This window comes from Phoenix dactylifera, chromosome 6 (genome assembly GCF_051530095.1).
Source record: "Phoenix dactylifera cultivar Ajwa chromosome 6, Ajwa_hap1_PhDact_Kaust_v1.1, whole genome shotgun sequence".
In the NCBI taxonomy this organism is placed as follows: Eukaryota; Viridiplantae; Streptophyta; class Magnoliopsida; order Arecales; family Arecaceae; genus Phoenix; species Phoenix dactylifera.
In genome coordinates this window covers 29081675-29099667 of record NC_143195.1, presented here as the reverse complement: position 1 = coordinate 29099667, position 17993 = coordinate 29081675, and the positions used below count along the sequence as shown (strand labels likewise).

Sequence of the window (17993 nt, the reverse complement as noted above, 5' to 3'; positions counted from 1 at the left end):
GTTCCATGGCCAGGGCCCAAGCTATGCCTAATTTTTATGCCCAAAGGCATGGGGTATTGATTGTTCATGGGTTTCATTTGATTCTTTGGATCAATGGCAGAGGCAAGGAATCTTTACTAATGGTCCCATTATTGGAATTTTAATGGTCCCCTGCATTTAGATGCTGGTCTCATAGAAATGCATCTAGTACTACCACAACCAAGGCAGGAAAAAAAAAAAAAACAGGAATCCAACAATCAAAACTAATCACATAGTTCTGAATTACTGAATCATTCTTAGAAAGTTCAAATGATTCCAACCGTATGTTCCAGAAAAGGATAACAGAAGCAGCAACGGATTTATACAAGCCAGTCTCCACAACTATACAGAAGAATACTAGCAAACCATCACACAGTTTCTACCTACTTACAGAAGAATACAATGAATAGACTTTGGTCCTCATAGCTACCACTAGATGTGGAGATCACCCGATGTCTTTGGATCCATGGCATTGTCTGAAAGCTGGCTTTGGCCAAGAACATACTGCAATTTGAAAAAAAAAGAAAAAGAAAAGAAAAAAGAGGAGAAAGAAAAAGCATCAGAAAATAAAAGCAAATGCATATCACTCTCTCAAATGAATAGGGTTGCACAGTGCGTGCAAGGGCCATAGGCATGAATTAATTATGAGAACAGGCACATCATCCCACTTCCAACAAACCTGTGGAATGCTCATGTTTCAGGTTTCAACCATCATCAGACTGCACAAAAAAGCCTACTAAAAATGGTATGAAACTCGATGGCACTATTTCATAATTAATCACGAGAAACACCAAAGCAGATGAGATTGGAAATGTAGATTCAACACTGAACTTTGTTTTTATTAATTGCATTAATTTGCAAAAGTGAGTTGAAAGCTGGGAAAGGGACTATAATTAATTGCATTAATTGCATTAATATACTGAACTTAACATCCATTATGATAGTCGAGTATTTCGATAAAAACAAACACATGGATGCTTTTCCTTGCAACTATCACTATACAGTTCAGTCAGCAATGATGGGAAATCTTGCAGATCAAGAAAGAAATGTGTGAGGCTCATAAATGGACTCAAAACTGCCCCATTCAAACAAGACTATGTCTCCAAATTTAAAACTTGAAAATATCACCCTTGAAACATAATGCTTTTGAGTTAAATCAAAAAATGCACTAAGATGCAGTTATTTAACTAGGACTGGTTTCAAAATTATGATGAACAGCAATAATCATTTGCCTGAATAGTACTGGGCACTGGCATTGTACACTTCTAAATAATCTGGAGTTTTGGAGATGAATGCTAAAACCCTTAATGCACCATTACAATACGATTTTTTTTGTTAATATAATCATGTACGCATTTGAAAACTGTTAGTACAATTAGTATATTGATGGATGCACTAAAATCTAGACCATCTGAACCAGCAACAATGCTGCTTTCTTTTCCTCCAAGGAATGATATGATGTGGGAGATTGACATCAATATCTGGTGCACATGGATTTTAAGTTAGAAGAGCAGAAATATGAAGCTATATTGAAATGCAGGCTGCTTTGGGCAATATACTAATTTCCTTGAGGATTCATGATCAAGTGCACTGTGTGGGATGAGGTTGATTGGGTGCCTAACTGCACTATTTGTATTGATATCCTGTACATGGGGTTAAATACATAATATGCAGCCCTTCATTTAACTAAGAGAGGAGAAAGGAGTCAGGAAACTTGGTAGAATCAGAGGTCTGTAAATCACCCTTGGTGTGTGTTTGGATACATAATATGCAGCCTTTGATTTAACTAAGAGAGGAGAAAGGAGTCAGGAAACTCGGGAGAATCAGAGGTCTGTAAATCACTCTTGGTGTGCGTGTTTGGATTCCAACTACCCATACATGTGAAACAGGATAAAAAATCAGGCAGGGATATTGAAAACTTAGAAGCGGGCGAAATCAGAGGAGAGCTCTCTTCCTGCAATTCTAGATTATTGGGATGCTGAAGTCCATCTAAATGGAGGATTTGCTAGTCCTAAAATCTAGATATTCTGAGGCTTGTGCCCTCTTCAGTGTCTCTGAAAAGGACCTTAAAATAGAACACATTATTTCATGGTGGTATGGTTTAATGCACCAAATGCAACTCTATGACTGTAAAGATAGCCTGTCCAGCTTACCATGCAAACTGCATTTCGCCCCTATATATACATGACATCACACATTGTAGCCGGGCATATGCAAAAAACATTCATGATCATCTCTACATGAACAACGTTGCCAAATTTCCAACTTAATAAAATGAAACAATCAGTCCTATTTGGGTACTCAGCTGAGGTCCACTAGATATGAAAATCTTACTTGGGATCATCATAGATATACGTTGAGATGAAAAATCCTAACAAAACAATGAAAGAAAAATACCTTCTGCATTATTCGTGAGTTCCAGGTGTCCGAGGAAATCACTGTATTGTCAAAAGAGGTTGAAGCAAAAGTTGGACCACCTTGTGGATTTAGCAGGGGCTTTCTTACATTAAAGAATTCTTCATCACTATCATAGTCCACAGTTTTCGATGAGGCCATTCCTCGCAGAATCACTGCTAACAGAAGTGAGAGTGCCTGCATAGAAGATGTAAAATAAAGCAAAAGTCTTCTAATAAACTATACTTATTCTCTGCAGTGCTCTTATTAAAGCAAAACTTGAGAGTCTTAGCAATTCAACATGTTTCATGTTTCTAACAATGCGTGCTCGAGGACATCTGTTAAAGAAGCATATTCTATTACCCGAATGAACAATATATTGATCATAGAACAAATAATATTTAAAAGAAGCAGCATATTCATTGTTTATATCTCTAAATGAAATAGTCAATATACAATTTAATCACACTACAACTTGGATTTTACTAAGGAAAAGTTTATACATTTATAATTTATTGTTTGACAGTTGTTTTAGAGGCATGAACAATAATATTGATCATAGAACAAATAATATTTACAAGAAGCATCATTTTCATTGTTTATATCTCTAAATGAAATGGCTTAGTCAATCTACAATTTAATCACACTACAACTGTGATTTACTGAGGAAAAAAATTTTATAATTTATTGTTTGACGGTTGTTTTAGAGGCATGCATAAACAATTTATTTGTCTTTTTTTGGTAGCTTGCATAGTCTTCACCTCTTTTCTATTTTCTATTTCCTTCATGTGCACTATTACCAACCATGTGGGAATGATTGTCTTCATGCTTGCGCTATTGCATTAATCAGATGCTGCTTTGTATTCCTTCTGCATTTGTCTGCTGAGCTTTCAATTTGCACTCCTAAAAGCTTTACTGAAGTTTATAGCACGTTGATAATTATTATATCTTAAATAAAGCAAGAAAAAACCAATAGCTGCTTAATACTTTGGAGCATTGTGTGTCAATTTGATGAGCAGCCATTTATGCTTATTGTCAGTTCAGCAAGACATAATGGCTATTCTATACTTTAAAATAAGGACAAGCGTATTTGGATACCTGAACCACCAATACAGTTACGGCCACCCACTTACATACACCTATATTGGCTTCAACAAAGGCTCGAAGCCTTTTTAATTCTCCAGTAGCATCATGTGGAAGATCCTGCGAGGCATGACATAAGGCAGCATAAATGTTTACCAATGCAAGTAGGCATGGTCCTCTAGAGAAGTCATACAAATTTTGACTGCTTTCAACTTACCTCTTCCCAGTGTTTGTTGAATACAAGATCGCCCACCAAAGCAGCTTCCAGTAAAATTAAAATCGTGGTCAAAACTGCATACTGTGATCGACCCAGTTAAGTAAACCATGAAAGCTCAAACTGAGTGTCGGAAAAAAAGAAAGAAAAGAAACAGAAAATAACATACATTGAGATCTGTAGAACAAATAAAAAGAAAGGTGTTAAAATGTTTAAAATGATCCAGAAGGACAAACTAATGAAGATAACTGCTCTACAAAACAATGATGAGAGGAAAGACTTATAGTGTAATGATCAACATGCAACTTTTCATACACGTCAACTGTCAGAAGCATGGTCAGCAAGATAATTTTAACCAGGTGTGCTGCAATTTATCAGAAAAGCGATGAACTTGGATGATAGATTGTTAATGCTTAGAATTTCATTAGGATGATTGAAATAGATAGCGCCAAGTGATATCATGCTGGTGCCCTCAAATATTTGCGCTTGGACTAAAGGAGGAGGTTTTATTTATATTAGCAACTGAAACATTTTAATATGGTAATAATTAGGGTACAACTTCTTTTCATTTTTTTCGTTCACCATCACCTTCACCAATAATTAAAAGCTTGTCAAGGCATTGCAAGGATCTGCATTTATGATCTAATTTTGTGAGTATGCAGTTTCTCTTTAAAAATTGTGTAGTCAAACTTGCCTTGCATTTTTTTCTTTTGTTGCATGTTTTTTTCTTAACTTCAGCAGATTTTCAAAGGCTTATATTGATGTTTTTTGCTCTTTTTTATATTTAAGTAATTCAGAATACCTTCTCTGTTTTTTTGTTCGGCACCAAGCCACTTTAGACAAAATTAAAGAATGTATTTGAACAATTAAATCTATATGCTAGTTCAGACATGTCCTTCAGTAAACAGCTTACATGTTACTATAATTTTGTTACAGAACAATCGTGAATATAAGTGAAAAAAATGTAGATAGCATGAATTGGAGATTCACGAGAAGATAGATGATCAAAGATGTACCTAAACTAAACTAAAAGAACAAAGTAGATGATGAAAAGATGGCATAAAAATGTCAGAGCGTACTTGCAAGAACATTCTGCCGACACCAAATAAACCAAGAAAAGGAACAAAATAGTACATTCGGTATTTTTGTTTTTCTCCAAATAGGCCACTTGCTAAGAATTAGGCTACGAACATCCCGTACTGGCATTTCAAGATCACCAAGATTTAGTAACAAAGAAACACATTGCTTATATAACAGAACATTTTCTTTAAGTCAAGCCCTAAGTAGCATCTGTCACCACTTACCAATCTCTAGTCGGCCACATGATGAAAAATTGCTCACAGAATTGTTCTGCACAGTGAATGATACTAAAATGTTTTGATGCAAAATAAGTGGAGAAGAAGAAGAAGAAGAGAGAGAGAGATAGATTCATAAGTAGGATACGAAACAGAGGCAACAGCCACTAATGGCCTCGGCAGCAACATGCCCTGTGAAAGCAATTAAACACACCAAGAACCCGATGCCCATCAACGAGCACACCAACCTGTACCAGTTTATATCAAACCACTTCATCACAAGAATCAATCACAAAAAGTCTATCATATAACATTAAAAAAAGAAACAATTTGGAACCAAGATTTAAGTTCCGCTGGTTCCAATGAAGCATGAAATTTTGCCAAAAATGGGAGCGGGAGGAAGAATACCAAGGAACTGGAAGCTTGTCGAAATCGAAACTAAAGCCGCTGCCGCCGTGACCGTGTCGGTGCCAGTGATTCAGCATCCATACCGAATAGAGAATAAGCGAGACGCCGACGAAGGTCTGGAGGTAATTCAGAAACTTCAGGAAAAAGGCGAGGCAGCTCTGGCAGAAGCTAGGACGCATTTCTCCCTTTGCCTCTCTTCCCCCCCTCCCTCTTTCTCAAAGATAAGGAAGCGCCGACGGCATCAAAAAGCCTGAACCCCTCTCAAAAATATCGACTTTTCTCGATCAAATGAGATGAGATGATACGAATCCTAGGCTCCGAATCCCGCTTTTTGGCTGGCATTTTTTGTTTCATAGAAGGGGGTGGCGGTGGGGGAGATGATTGGAGGGGGAGGCCGGGAAAAGGGAGGGATGGAAGTGGGACGAGTTGGAGGCTCGGAGCTGTCGTTATCGGGAAACAGAGGGGTCTATTATTGCCGTGGCTTTGGACGCGGAGGGACCGGAAGGCGCGGGAACCAGGGGGCTCCACCCTGCCTGCCGTCCAATTTGTGTCCTGTTGAATCACGCGTACGCGTCGACAGGCTTACAATCGCGCTGAGATCCGCTCTCTAAATAACTCCTTTTTTTTTTTTTTTGCTGCTGTCTTTTTTTTTTTTTTTTTTTTTTAAGGGGTGGGATGCGGTGCGGTAAGATGGTTTTAGACATAACGAGAGGTAGGGCTGGAAGTGGGCTCGGGCCGGCCCGAAGCCCATCGGGTCGGGCCGCCTGCAGGCCGGGCTATGGGCTAGGCCCAATGAATGTCGGGCCGGGCTCGGGCTGCAAACTTAAGCCCAATTTTATTTCGGGCCGGGCTCGGGTTTCCCATTGGCCCGGCCCAGGCCCGGACCAAGCCCGAGCCCAATGCCAGCCCGAACCAAGCCCAACATCATGGCCCGAATTCAATTTGGGAATTAAAGACTTAAGCAGTGAAGCTTGGCTGGCTGGCTGCTTGGGTAACCCGTAACCGATTTAGGGCTTGCAGAGGGCTAGGGTCCGTCGTCGTCGACCGGGTCCGTCGTCGTCGTCGTCTAGGGTCTGGTGGAGGCTCGTCGTCGTCGTCGTCGTCGTCGTCTAGGGTCCGGTGGAGGCGTTGTCGGCTCGTCGTCGTCGGCTCGTCGAGTGCAGAGGCGAGACGAGAGCGGGGGAGGCTCGTCGGCGGCGGCTCGTCGAGTGCTAGGGTTTCTCCGCTCGTCGTCGTCGGCTCGTCGTCGTCAGGGTCCCTACTTCTGATTTTGCTGTTTTCCTGGGATGATTAGCGGATTTCTCACCCTTCACCGTCACCGATGCCCAACCTCCCACCTCCTGCTCCGGTTTAGGGCTTGCCGAATCGCGATTTGCAGAGGGCCAGAGCTCGTCGACCGTCATCGTCATCGTCTAGGGTCCGGTGGAGGCGTCGTCGGCTCGTCATCGTCGGCTCGTCGAGTGCAGAGGGGAGACGAGAGCGGGGGAGGCTCGTCGGCGGCGGCTTGTCGAGTGCTAGGGTTTCTCCGCTCGTCGTCGTCGGCTCTCAGGTTATTCTACTCCCCCTACTTCTGAGTGCTAGGTTGCCTCCCACCTCCTGCTCCGGCCGTCCTTAAATCCACTTATTTTGAGCCTCTGCTTTCAAGAACTCAAGTTTGCTTAAAGATTATTTATAATAGCCTAGGCTTCTTGAAGAAAATTCCAACTACAAGCAGTATCACAGAATTGTCACCAAAATCTTTCTTCAGCTGAACTATGCCATGATTTTATAGTTTTACAAGCTTAACTTGCAGAAGGGTTTAGAATGTGTTATATCCACATATGTACAAAATTGGACATACCATACTGACCATCTGACTGCATATCATATTGTTCATGGGCAGCGCCTATCGTAGCCCTCTGTTACCCAGGATTTATCTTTTGGTGATGTTCGATGGACTTGTATTTAATTAGGTAACACCATATGTAGAGATATGTGCGCATCTTAGACATCCTTAAAACTCTTAAAATGAATAGCCTCCTCTAGAACTTTTCCTATGAATACTATAACTTTGATTATATGAAGTCCAGTTTATTAGAGAGTAGATTAAGTCTAGTTTCAAGGAGTTCAGTTTTTGACTTCCTGAGAAGCAATTTATCTGGAGCCTCATATCAGGCTTCCGGTTCTTTCTTCTTTCTAAATTATGCAAGTCTTGTGGTAGTCCCGAGATGAAGAGAACAACAACAAATAACATAGAAGAGACTGGAATGAGAATGAGAAGAATAGAATAGAGAATAGGAATAACAGGAAGGGATAAAGATGGTAATAGAAAAGGGGTGGAATTTGAAAGATTTCTTGGTTTTATTTGACTATCATGTTGGTGTGTTTTATTGCAGCTCTTAACTGGATAAGTGACTACTCACCTCTCTCCATTCTGGCTTATTTGCCATATTAATATCCCAACGTTATGAATGGATGGACCTCATAGATTCCACATGAAGTGCTCCAACTTTTGAAGTCTCCAAGAATTTTAAGGAGCAGAGACGGAATTTTGAAATATAGTAGTAATTTTATTTATAATCAGTTCTTGCATGGCAGCATGATTAGTAGTAATTTTATTTATAACCCATCCCATATGTGCAGTCATAGCTTGGATGTGGGACTAGAATGTTTTATTCTTTGCTAATTTTGAAACATTTTATTACATAGCTTGGATGTTGCTCTGATCTGGCTGTTTTCTTTTCGATCCGAGGAAAAACATGATGTGCTTTGGTTTTATTCTCTTAGCTGGCTACAAACTTTGCTTTCCTCTTATGCAAATGTGTTAATTGTCCTGCTTGCTGCTTGTCTGGATGTTAGTTTGGACACATGGAAGATCCTGCAAAATAATATAGGTTAAATTTGTGATGTTTATTTTGTTATTTGGGCAGATTATTTTTACTAATGTCTCATTTTAAAGTGGGTGAAAATGAGACTGTTGAAGATTTAAGGAATGAGGATGATAGAAATGAAGATACTCCTGATAATGTTTGTGACAATTCTTCTAAAAAAAGATCTTGGGTATGGAATCACTTTATCGAGGAAAAAAATTCTGAAGGATCAATAGCTAAGTGCAAATATTGTAAAAAAGTTTTAAGTGGGAGCACTAAAGGAGGAACGAGTCATCTAAAACGCCATCTTGAAAATGTTTGCAAGAAGTATCAAAAGAATCCGACTAGTCAGTTGCTCTTACTACCAAGTTCAAAAGATCCGATAAAGTGTTTCAAATTCAATCAAGATGAGAGTAGAAAAATTCTTGCAAAATTTATCATATGTGCTGAGCTTCCATTTCGTATTGTTGAGCATACTGTTTTTCTGAATTTTATGAAATCTCTTCAGCCATTATTCAAAATTATGGGTCGTAAGACTATAAAACATGATTGTATGGCTTTGTATCATGAAGAGAGGAAAAAATTGCATGATGTATTCAAGAACCTAAGTTCTCGGGTTAGTTTCACTACTGATATTTGGACATCAAATCAGAAAATTGGTTACATTTCTTTCACAGCACATTATATTGATTCTGATTTTACTCTGCATAAGAAGATTATTAGTTTCAAGAAACTTCCATACCCTCACACCAGCTTTGCAATTGAAGATGCTGTAAAAAAATGTCTTGTTCAATGGGAATTGGATTGTAAAATATGTGCTATTACTTTGGATAATTGCAGCACAAATGATGCTGTAATGAGAAGGCTCCAAGATCACTTTTGTTATTCAATGTTGTTTAGTAGGGAGTACAGTCATATTAGATGTTGTGCACATATATTAAATATGGTTCAGGATGGAATGAAAATCATTCATGAAGCTATTGAATGTATAAGAGAAATTGTTAGATATGTCTCTGCATCCCCATCTCGAATGCAAGCATTTAATGAAATTGTACAGTATATGAGACTTCCTGCTAGAAAAGGACTCACTTTGGATGTTCCTACAAGATGGAATTCTACTTATGAAATGTTGCATGATGCACTTGGTTATAAAGATGCTCTTATTAGATATGCAATTGAGCATTCATGTGTATGCCCCACCAATGATGAATGGAAAAAGGCTTCTATAATTCTTAAATTTTTAGAAGCCTTTCTTGATGCCACTAAAGTATTTTCTGGTTGTAAGTATCCCACATCCAATTTATACCTAAAAGAAGTTTGGGGAATTAGGGCTTTGTTGACGGATGAAAGTATCGATACTGATGAAACAGTGAAGCAATTAACAAATGAGATGCTAAAGAAGTTTAACAAATATTGGTCTCAGTGCAATAATTTGTTGGAAATTGCTTCTATTTTGGATCCTAGATCAAAGTTGATATTTGTAGAGTTTTGTTATCAAAAGGCATTTGAGTTGGAGGAGTGCAAGAAAAAGATTGATGATATTCGTGCTTGTCTTTTTAAATTGTATAATGAGTATGTAGATGCAACAAGAATGCATCCCTCTATGAGTTCAAGTGAGCGAACATCTAATTTTGGTGGACAAGGTGATATAAGTTTAGTTTCTTCCAAAAAAAAAATTAGTATGGATTTTACTCAATTTAGAAGTCAGAGTTCTTCAAAACGCCCTAAGAGATCCGAGTTGGATAGTTATTTGGATGATGATGTGCTTCCTGATTTGGAGAATAAGGAGTTTGACATCTTGGCTTGGTGGAAGAGCAATGCAGCAGTCTATCCTATACTATCAAGAATGGCTCGAGATGTTCTAGCTATTCCAGTCTCCATTGTTTCATCTGAGTCAGCATTCAGCACTGGTGGTAGAGTTGTGGATCAGTATCGAAGCTCTTTGAGCCCTTCTACCGTAGAAGCCTTAGTGTGTACCCAAGATTGGCTTCGTGAACAATATGATGAAGGTATATAAATTTTTTAAATTTATCTAATATTTTTTATTTGCTTATTGTACTTATAATTTAAACATTTATGATTGATTTGTGTGTTAACAGTTGCAAATTGCTCGAGTTCTGTAACGTTGAATGTAGATGACGACACCCTCGACTCCTGGAGTGGGCAATTTGGGAGAACTGAATGACGATACCCTCCTCATCAGATCTAGTTCATACCTAAAGTATCAAGTATCAAGTATGTTTGTTGATGGAGTATTTTCATGTGGATCATGGTTATTTGTTGCAAAATTTTATGACAGTTGTATGTTTTTGAACTGCAGGCCTGAAGCTGACTTCAGGGAGTTTCTCTATTACAATTTACATGGATATGATGAATATATTATTGTGCAGGGAACAACGACTTCAGGCCGATAATTTTTTTTATCCTCCTGTTTTTGATGGAATCCTTTTGTTTGGTTTCAGTTGTATCGTTGCAGTTGGTTGCATGGAATGAAATTTTTTGCAAGTTATCTTCAAACCATCAGATGCTATTTTGTTAATGATCCGTCTGATTGCCTATTTGGTCCATCTCATATTTCATTTAAGTTGAGTAGGTTGTTTGCTTGTCGACATTTTTGCTTGTATGTTTTCATGTACTTGTATTTGGACATACACCTCTGTGAAATTGTCCTCTGTGCAGCCGACAGCCGTGCAGGTGATCTGTCATTTGAGCGTATTAACTTTACCTCAGCAATGCAATCCAAAGGTATGGGCTCCTTACTACAATACTACTACACATTTGTCGAAGCATGTGTATGCACGCCTCCACACATTATTTATGCTTGTGCTGAGATGTACAATGTCTACACTTTCTTGAACCATAGCACAATAATCATTCTTCTACTATATAAGAATAGTCTCTAATGCTCTCTCTATTTGGAAGTAATCCCTTTCCTTCTTCTTTTATCAAAATATCTGTCACTTTTAGAGTATGATCATCAGATACCAGCTTTTGAAACATGACGCCAACCTGTAATTCGAATGGAGAAAGCATGTAAGACAAGCATAAATAATATATGGAACTGATAAAATTAGCATGTAAATTGCAGCAATTGCTTACCGAGTAGTAAAAGACAGTTCATAACTCATAAGAATAGGAGGTAACCAATAATCCATGTAAGACAAGCAAAATAGAGATCTACCCTAGATACTGACAATTTTTTCCATTTTTAACTTCTGCAAAACACATGTATTAATATATAATCCTGTAAACTGGGCCGGGCTCGGGATCGGGCCGGGCTCGTCATCGGGCTGGCCCAAAGGGGCTCGTCATCGGGCTGGCCCAAACAGGCTGGCCCAAACGGGCTCGTCATCGGGCTGGCCCAAACGGGCTCTTCATCGGGCTGGCCCAAACGGGCTCGGGCCGGGCTCGGGCCGGGCTTGGGCCTCGTTCCTTTAAAATTGTTCGGGCCCCGGCCCGGCCCGAAGCCCGGAAAAAAAATTCGGGCCGGGCTTGGGTAGGGGTTTGGCCCGGCCCGGCCCGGCCCACTTCCAGCCCTAACGAGAGGCTCTCGTTTTAGGACAGGGGTTGCAGCTTTCGCGCGAAGAAGGATATGTCTGGATCATGCGGTAGCCATTTTTTTTGAGACTTATGCAAGGCTTGCAAGCAGATGGATAAAAATATTTTGAATGCTCTGAAAGTTGTGTGGAGCATGATTAAATGGCTGATGATGCGAAAGAAAACCAAACATTGTCGAAAACGTTGGCAGTGTTGGCCTCCAAGCATATATTGATACGAAATCGATAATGAGATATATTACACTACAAAAGAAGGAAGAACTCCCGGCGCTTTTTTTTGTCTCTACCGACACTTATAAGCGTCGACGAATTTCCAGCCCACGCTTCACAAAGCGTGGGTCAGACGTCGGGCAGGTGGGCGTGGGTCGGGTTTAACCCGACGCGTCAAAAAAGCGTCGTTGGTCTATGCCGACGCTTTTAAGCGTCGTTGGTCTATGCCTTCTACTGCTTGCAGGGGCAGACACCTTTGTTCCCATAGAAGCCTGGGGGCACGCAGAGGCACTTCATGCAGCATTTCTGGCAGAAGAACATGCATGGCTTGTGGTATTGGGTATTCGAGCATCTCCTTGAGCATTGAGAGGGGCATCCTGATTACAGAAATTCAGAAGTTACACAAGGTAAAAAAAAAAAAAAAACTACAATAGTTTCAAAACAATTGATCCAATAGTTTCATAATATGTCTTAACATGAAGCAAAATAAACAATTATCATCTACCAACCTTTGGCATGTCAACAAAGTAATTGACATTATGAAATGTCATGGATACTGGTTGGAAGGAAAGGATCATTCCTCTCTTCGGGGTACTTCCTTCTGAAGTTCTCATTTGAGATGACTCGGGCCTGTTGCTTACTGGTGCAATCACCAGGAGTTCCACTAGTTATTTAAAATGAAAGCAAAAAGTTTCCAGGAACATTTACAAAATAAACACGAGCCACAGGATGCATCTGCTCCAACAGGAGGTCACCTTTAGATCCCATTTCAGAGTTAGTGCCTAAAACACCCTCGTCCTTCTTTTCTGCAGAATCCGATGGGATCACTGCCTGTGCCTTTCCCAGTGCTTTGATGACATTAAAAAAGGAAGTAAGAAATTCTATCAAGTGAAAAAATGGAACTAAAGCACAATAGAATAAAAAGTAGGCATATCAGTAGACATACGGTTAAGGTATGCAAAGGCAAGGGTGCACAAAATGTTGAAGAGGATAGAATACGCCAATAAAACACCAACACCAAGCCAATACCAGTACTCCTGGGTGGGCAGACCATGCAGATGGAGAACATTGTTCCCAATTGTATCATAGAAGCCTGGGGGCACGCAGAGGCACTTCATGCAGCATTTCTGGCAGAAGAACATGCATGGCTTGTGGTATTGGGTATTCGAGCATCTCCTTGAGCATTGAGAGGGGCATTCTGATTACAGAAATTCAGAAGTGACACAAGGTAAAAAAAAAAAAAAAACTACAATAGTTTCAAAACAATTGATCCAAGAGCTAAATTTTGGAAAGTTTACTGCTCCCAAGTCATATGGCCTAATTTGTATGGTCCAAGAAATTGATGGGCTCCTCTGGTGCTTTAAAGTACTCATCTTTTGTGTTTGTGGTTCTCAGCAACCTGCAACACACCTTGTCCAAGAGGTATTCTCCTCCAGCGTATATGGAGGATTCCTCCAATACGACAGTATATGGAGGATTCCTCCAATACGACAGTCGTTGTTTCCACAGGCATGCCAAGCATTGTGTGAGGAATGGTCGAGAGTACTGAGTTGGGAAGTGAAGATCGCTAGAGCCAGGAGGAGGTATGCTCAGTTCCTTGATCAAAGCTTTGTTTCTCCTGCAACACAATATAGAGTAAAAGAGTCAATTGTTTCTAGGTAATACCTCCATCAGAAATTAATCCGTACGTTGGAACAGCAGCCAGACTACTTACTGATGCAATTCCGAATTCTTGTACACCTCGCTGAAACGAACCCCCAATATTTCTTCTTGTGATTGTGTTGTTACTTCCAGCATCCATGTTGCAGGACTATAGCCGTCTTGTATCTTGCTCACTCCTTCGATTTGCTGATAATATAAATGCAAAGTTACAGACGTCGTCGCGTCGCTCGAATATAAAATGTTTCAGGAGCTAAAACTCTGAAAACTAAAAACGATGCAACCTTTCTGCTGTCCATTTTCTTACCTCAAAGTAATCGATCAGATGACAAGAATGTCGCCCCAACGGGCCTACGTATATCTCTTCCCCTCCTCGCTTCAATAGAAACAGCTGCAGTTGGAAGTAACAAAGCATCAGATACCAGCAACATTTACAAATATGTCATTTTACGAATTACCTGCGAGAGAATAAAGAAAACCTATCGATCCGACCGATCTTCTCACCTCATCAAAAGCTTCAAAGATTTAGAAGTCACGAAACAAAGTCACGAAACTGAGTATAAAACTTATGACCCTTTTTATGTTTACAGGCTAATGACTTGAGAATGAAACTTGGGACTCTATATGTTCACATAGGCTGAAACTTATGACCCTTTTGGAGTATGCCATTCTCATTCAAATCTAATTTGATAATCTTTTTCTTTATGCTAATTCTTAACCTTCCAAGCAATCCAAGAATATTACTCGGTTGCTATGAAACTTATTGCACAAGCCAAATCAAACCACCTTAAATTAAAGTACTTCACTAGACTTCCAAGATAGTTAGTCAGTCAGCTGCAAATGCTATGTTTGGCTTGGGTTTTCTTCTGCTAATTTCATTTAGTAAATTATTGCTAAAATAAAGGACAAGATAAGTTTATGAACAGGTCATATTGGATCGAATCTAAAAATTTAAAATACGAAATGCAACTCTAAGAAAATTGCATAGAATAAAGTAAGTTATTGCTAAGATAAAGAACAAGACAAGTTTATCAAAAGGTCATATTTAATTGAATCTAAAAATTTAAAATAGGAAGTGCGTCTCTAAAAATTAGGAAGGACCTAGGAAGATACCACTTCTGATTTAACCCATGGATGATTGTTCAGTACACCCACTCACGCAGATCATGTATTTTATTTAACGGCAAAAGTACAGAGTCAAGTAATTTATCCAGTTGTTAAAGAAATATATTAAGCTTTTGAGAAAGAGGAAAAGAATTATGCTAGCTGGAAAAAGTAGAAAGAGACAGGTGCTGCCACCAGCAAATCGTGGTGGTCTAATGGTGACAAAGGTGGGCAGACATTTCAAAGGAGGAAAAATAATAGTTATGTTGATAAGGGAAGGTGTTTGATCTCCATGAATAGTTGCAGTAGAGAGATCCAACCATATAGTTAGTGGCAGGAGCCAGGTCTATAAGGATTAGCATATGAAATTTGCTCTCATAGGTTCAAACAATGGAACAGGAATAAGAGATGCGAGAGCGCTAATTTCCTCTCTTAAAAATTTCTTAAGTTCCCACATCTGAGATCCAGAAAAAATAGCAGCATACAGGTTTCCTATTTCTGCAAGTGATTTTTTTATCACTTATAATTATGTATAGTTGAAAATAAAAAAAATCACAAACACATCAAAAGAAAATTGTAAGAGAAAACAAGCATCATATGATAATTTATATTTTTTGATACCAAACATAGCAGCAAAATACACTTGAAGAAATATGCAATAACATGTACAGTTAAATCAGAATAACCAGCAAGCACAACCATAGATAATTCTCATGCCATGGAGTAATCATGTACTTAATACATCTAAAATCGTACATATCAGAATCTTAGTTAAGAAAGAAGCAAGCACCTGCAAGGCCTTCTGATAAAACCTTCTTTTTCGAAGCAATATACCTCAGACGACCGCCGAGTAGCTAGGGCTCGGGATGGAGGTTTGATGTCGGCGCGCAGCTAGGGCATCGACCGAGAGAGGATGAGGAGAGGGGGCCGGGCGAGCGTTAAAGACAAGAAGAAAACAAACAGGAGGAGGAGGAGGAGGAGGAAGAGAAGGATGAGGAGGAGGCTTACCTCAGACGACGGCGAGGTCGACGGTGGCGGAGAAGCGGAATCTTCGATCGCCGATCGAGGCTACGGATGGAGGTGAGATCAGTTTGCAAGCCCTGAAAACAAAGAAGAGGAGGAGGACGAGAAGGATGAGGAGGAGGAGGAGGAGAAGGAGGAGGCTTACCTCAGAGAAGGAGGAGGAAGACGGCAGCGGGGAAGCCACGGATCGCGATGGAGCTGGCGATGGAGCTAGGGCATCGACTGATAGAAAGGGCCTCGACCGATGGAAAATGGAGAAGACGGGGCCGGTTGGGGGGTTTAATGTTTCCTAACGACGCTTTTAAGCGTCGTAGATTCGAAATCTTTGACCGACGCTTCAACGCGTCGTCGTTTCTTTGGATTTACCGACGCTTACTAAAAGCGTCGGCAAAGGTTGGGCTGGGCCAAACTTTCCCGACGCTTTCCTAGCGTCGGGAAAACACAGTCGCCAAAACTCCCATTCGTTGTTGGGTAAGGTTTCTAACGACGCTTATAAGCGTCGTTGTTTCTTAAACTTATAACGACGCTTTATAGCGTCGTTGTTTGTTTCGCTTTTCCAACGCCAACCCAAAGCGTCGGGAAAGGTTGGCTGTGAGCCAACCTTTACCGACGCTTTCCCCTAGCGTCGGGAAAAGTAAGTCGGCAAAACCAACTTTTGTTGTAGTGTTAATTGAATATTTATAGAAATAAACATGATCTGCAATTCTAAATGGTTAGAGGCCTTGAAGTATTCACTACTTTTTTTCTCTTAACAGGATAAGATGAGGATAAGCGAAAGACAGATGGTGATTCTTTTTACGTTCTTTTTGTACAAGTGTTTGCTCCGATGGGCAAGTTACAAATTTTGTATCTTTTTGTTATATTGTGGTATGGAGTGAACTTGCAATTCATTTATGGGTTGAGTGTTGAGGTGGACATGTGGACATAGCATATACGAAGAATCAATCAAATAGGTTTATTAGTGGGAGCTTTAGCAATATGATCTTATAATTTCTGATATTAAGTGATAAATAATAGTAATTCTTCCACCGTGCTACCATGTCACGTTTCATGAAAATTAGATGAGTTATGCAACAAATGTAGAGGCACAAGTTTGAGTTGGGCCGGCCTCTGAACAAGGGCGGCCCAACACGTGAAAAGGGGGAGGGAGCCTTCCGGTTGACACGCCCTCCCTCCCCTGTTTCAAAAATACCTCTCCTCCTCCCGAATCCACCGGAAAGGAGGATCTTAGGATGATAAAAACCCTAGCAATCGGGCCGAGATCTCCTCCTCTCCCTAGGGCATCAACCGAGAGGCTTCCACAAAAAAAAAAAAAGAGGAAGAAGAAGAAAGAAAAGAAGAGGGGAGATTGGGGTTCTAAGCTTGCCGCGGAAGGGATCGGACCAATCGCCGTCGATCCGGTCGGGAGGATCTCGCCGGAGGCAAGGCGAGTCGTTCCTTCTTCTTCTTCGGTCTCTAAGCCTCTTGAACACGACCGGCGAGCCGTTGGATTTGGAGACAAGGAGCCCGGTTGCCTTGTTCTCCTTCCGTTCGACTGCCATCGTCGGGGGGTGGCGCGTGGCCGGCCGTTGTCGGGCGTGGCGCGTGGCCGGCCGTCGTCGGGCGTGGCGCATGGCCACAGGTGGCCGACACCACGATGGGGGCCGTCGACCGCTGGGGTCGCCGGCCACAGGTGGCCACTGCCACCGAGCATGGCCACGAGGAGAATAGAAAGGAGAGGGAGAGCCACTCGTCTTTACTTTTCTCTTCTCTCTCTAGTTTATCTCTAGATGGGGCTCTCTCTCCCTCTAAACTTAGATCCGGGGAGTTCATTGTTTTGAGGGCTCTACATAGTCTTGGAAATACTAGATTTTAGAGGACCCTTTAGAGGATTAAACAGGGATCCTGGATTATCATATGTCTTGAGTAAATTTTAATGATGATTTGACTCTGTAGGGAAACAATCTATTGGACGGGAGGAACGCTGAGTGGAGTCCTGCGCGTTCCGGTTTATAGATCGCCGTGAGAGCGGGTGATTGGTTGTCTGAGTTTTCAATAAAGGGTAAGAATCCTTGTACGCCAATCCTGCATGATATAAATATTTTTACACCATATATGTTTGATATGCTATGATTCAGACAAAGCAAAAATAGTTTTATATTAAATTATATTTTGATCGTGTTGGCTTATGATGGGTTCT

The 17993-nt window shown here is 40.5% G+C and overlaps 2 protein-coding genes and 1 long non-coding RNA gene across 3 annotated transcripts; 1 reads left to right on the top strand and 2 right to left on the bottom strand.

Moving 5' to 3' along the window:
- Positions 1-238: 238 nt before the first annotated feature.
- On the bottom strand, positions 239-5854 carry LOC113462169 (tetraspanin-18-like). Its single transcript, XM_039119793.3, has 6 exons — positions 5413-5854; positions 5153-5252; positions 3713-3793; positions 3511-3615; positions 2416-2610; positions 239-522 (listed from the first exon to the last, which is right to left on the bottom strand). Exons 1-6 carry the CDS (start codon positions 5589-5591, stop codon positions 451-453), a joined length of 732 nt encoding a protein of 243 aa, XP_038975721.3. The 5' UTR covers positions 5592-5854; the 3' UTR covers positions 239-450.
- A 271-nt stretch (positions 5855-6125) lies between these two features.
- Positions 6126-10845, top strand: LOC149753403 (zinc finger BED domain-containing protein RICESLEEPER 2-like). Its single transcript, XM_089923987.1, has 3 exons — positions 6126-10270; positions 10361-10496; positions 10582-10845. The coding sequence occupies exons 1-2, from the start codon at positions 8335-8337 to the stop codon at positions 10444-10446; spliced, it is 2022 nt and encodes a 673-aa protein (XP_089780113.1). The 5' UTR covers positions 6126-8334; the 3' UTR covers positions 10447-10496; positions 10582-10845.
- A 2488-nt stretch (positions 10846-13333) lies between these two features.
- Positions 13334-14214, bottom strand: LOC149753402 (uncharacterized). The gene is made up of 3 exons (XR_016395668.1): positions 13995-14214; positions 13743-13876; positions 13334-13646 (listed from the first exon to the last, which is right to left on the bottom strand). It is a non-coding gene; the product is annotated as an uncharacterized LOC149753402 (long non-coding RNA).
- Between the last annotated feature and the right edge of the window lie 3779 nt (positions 14215-17993).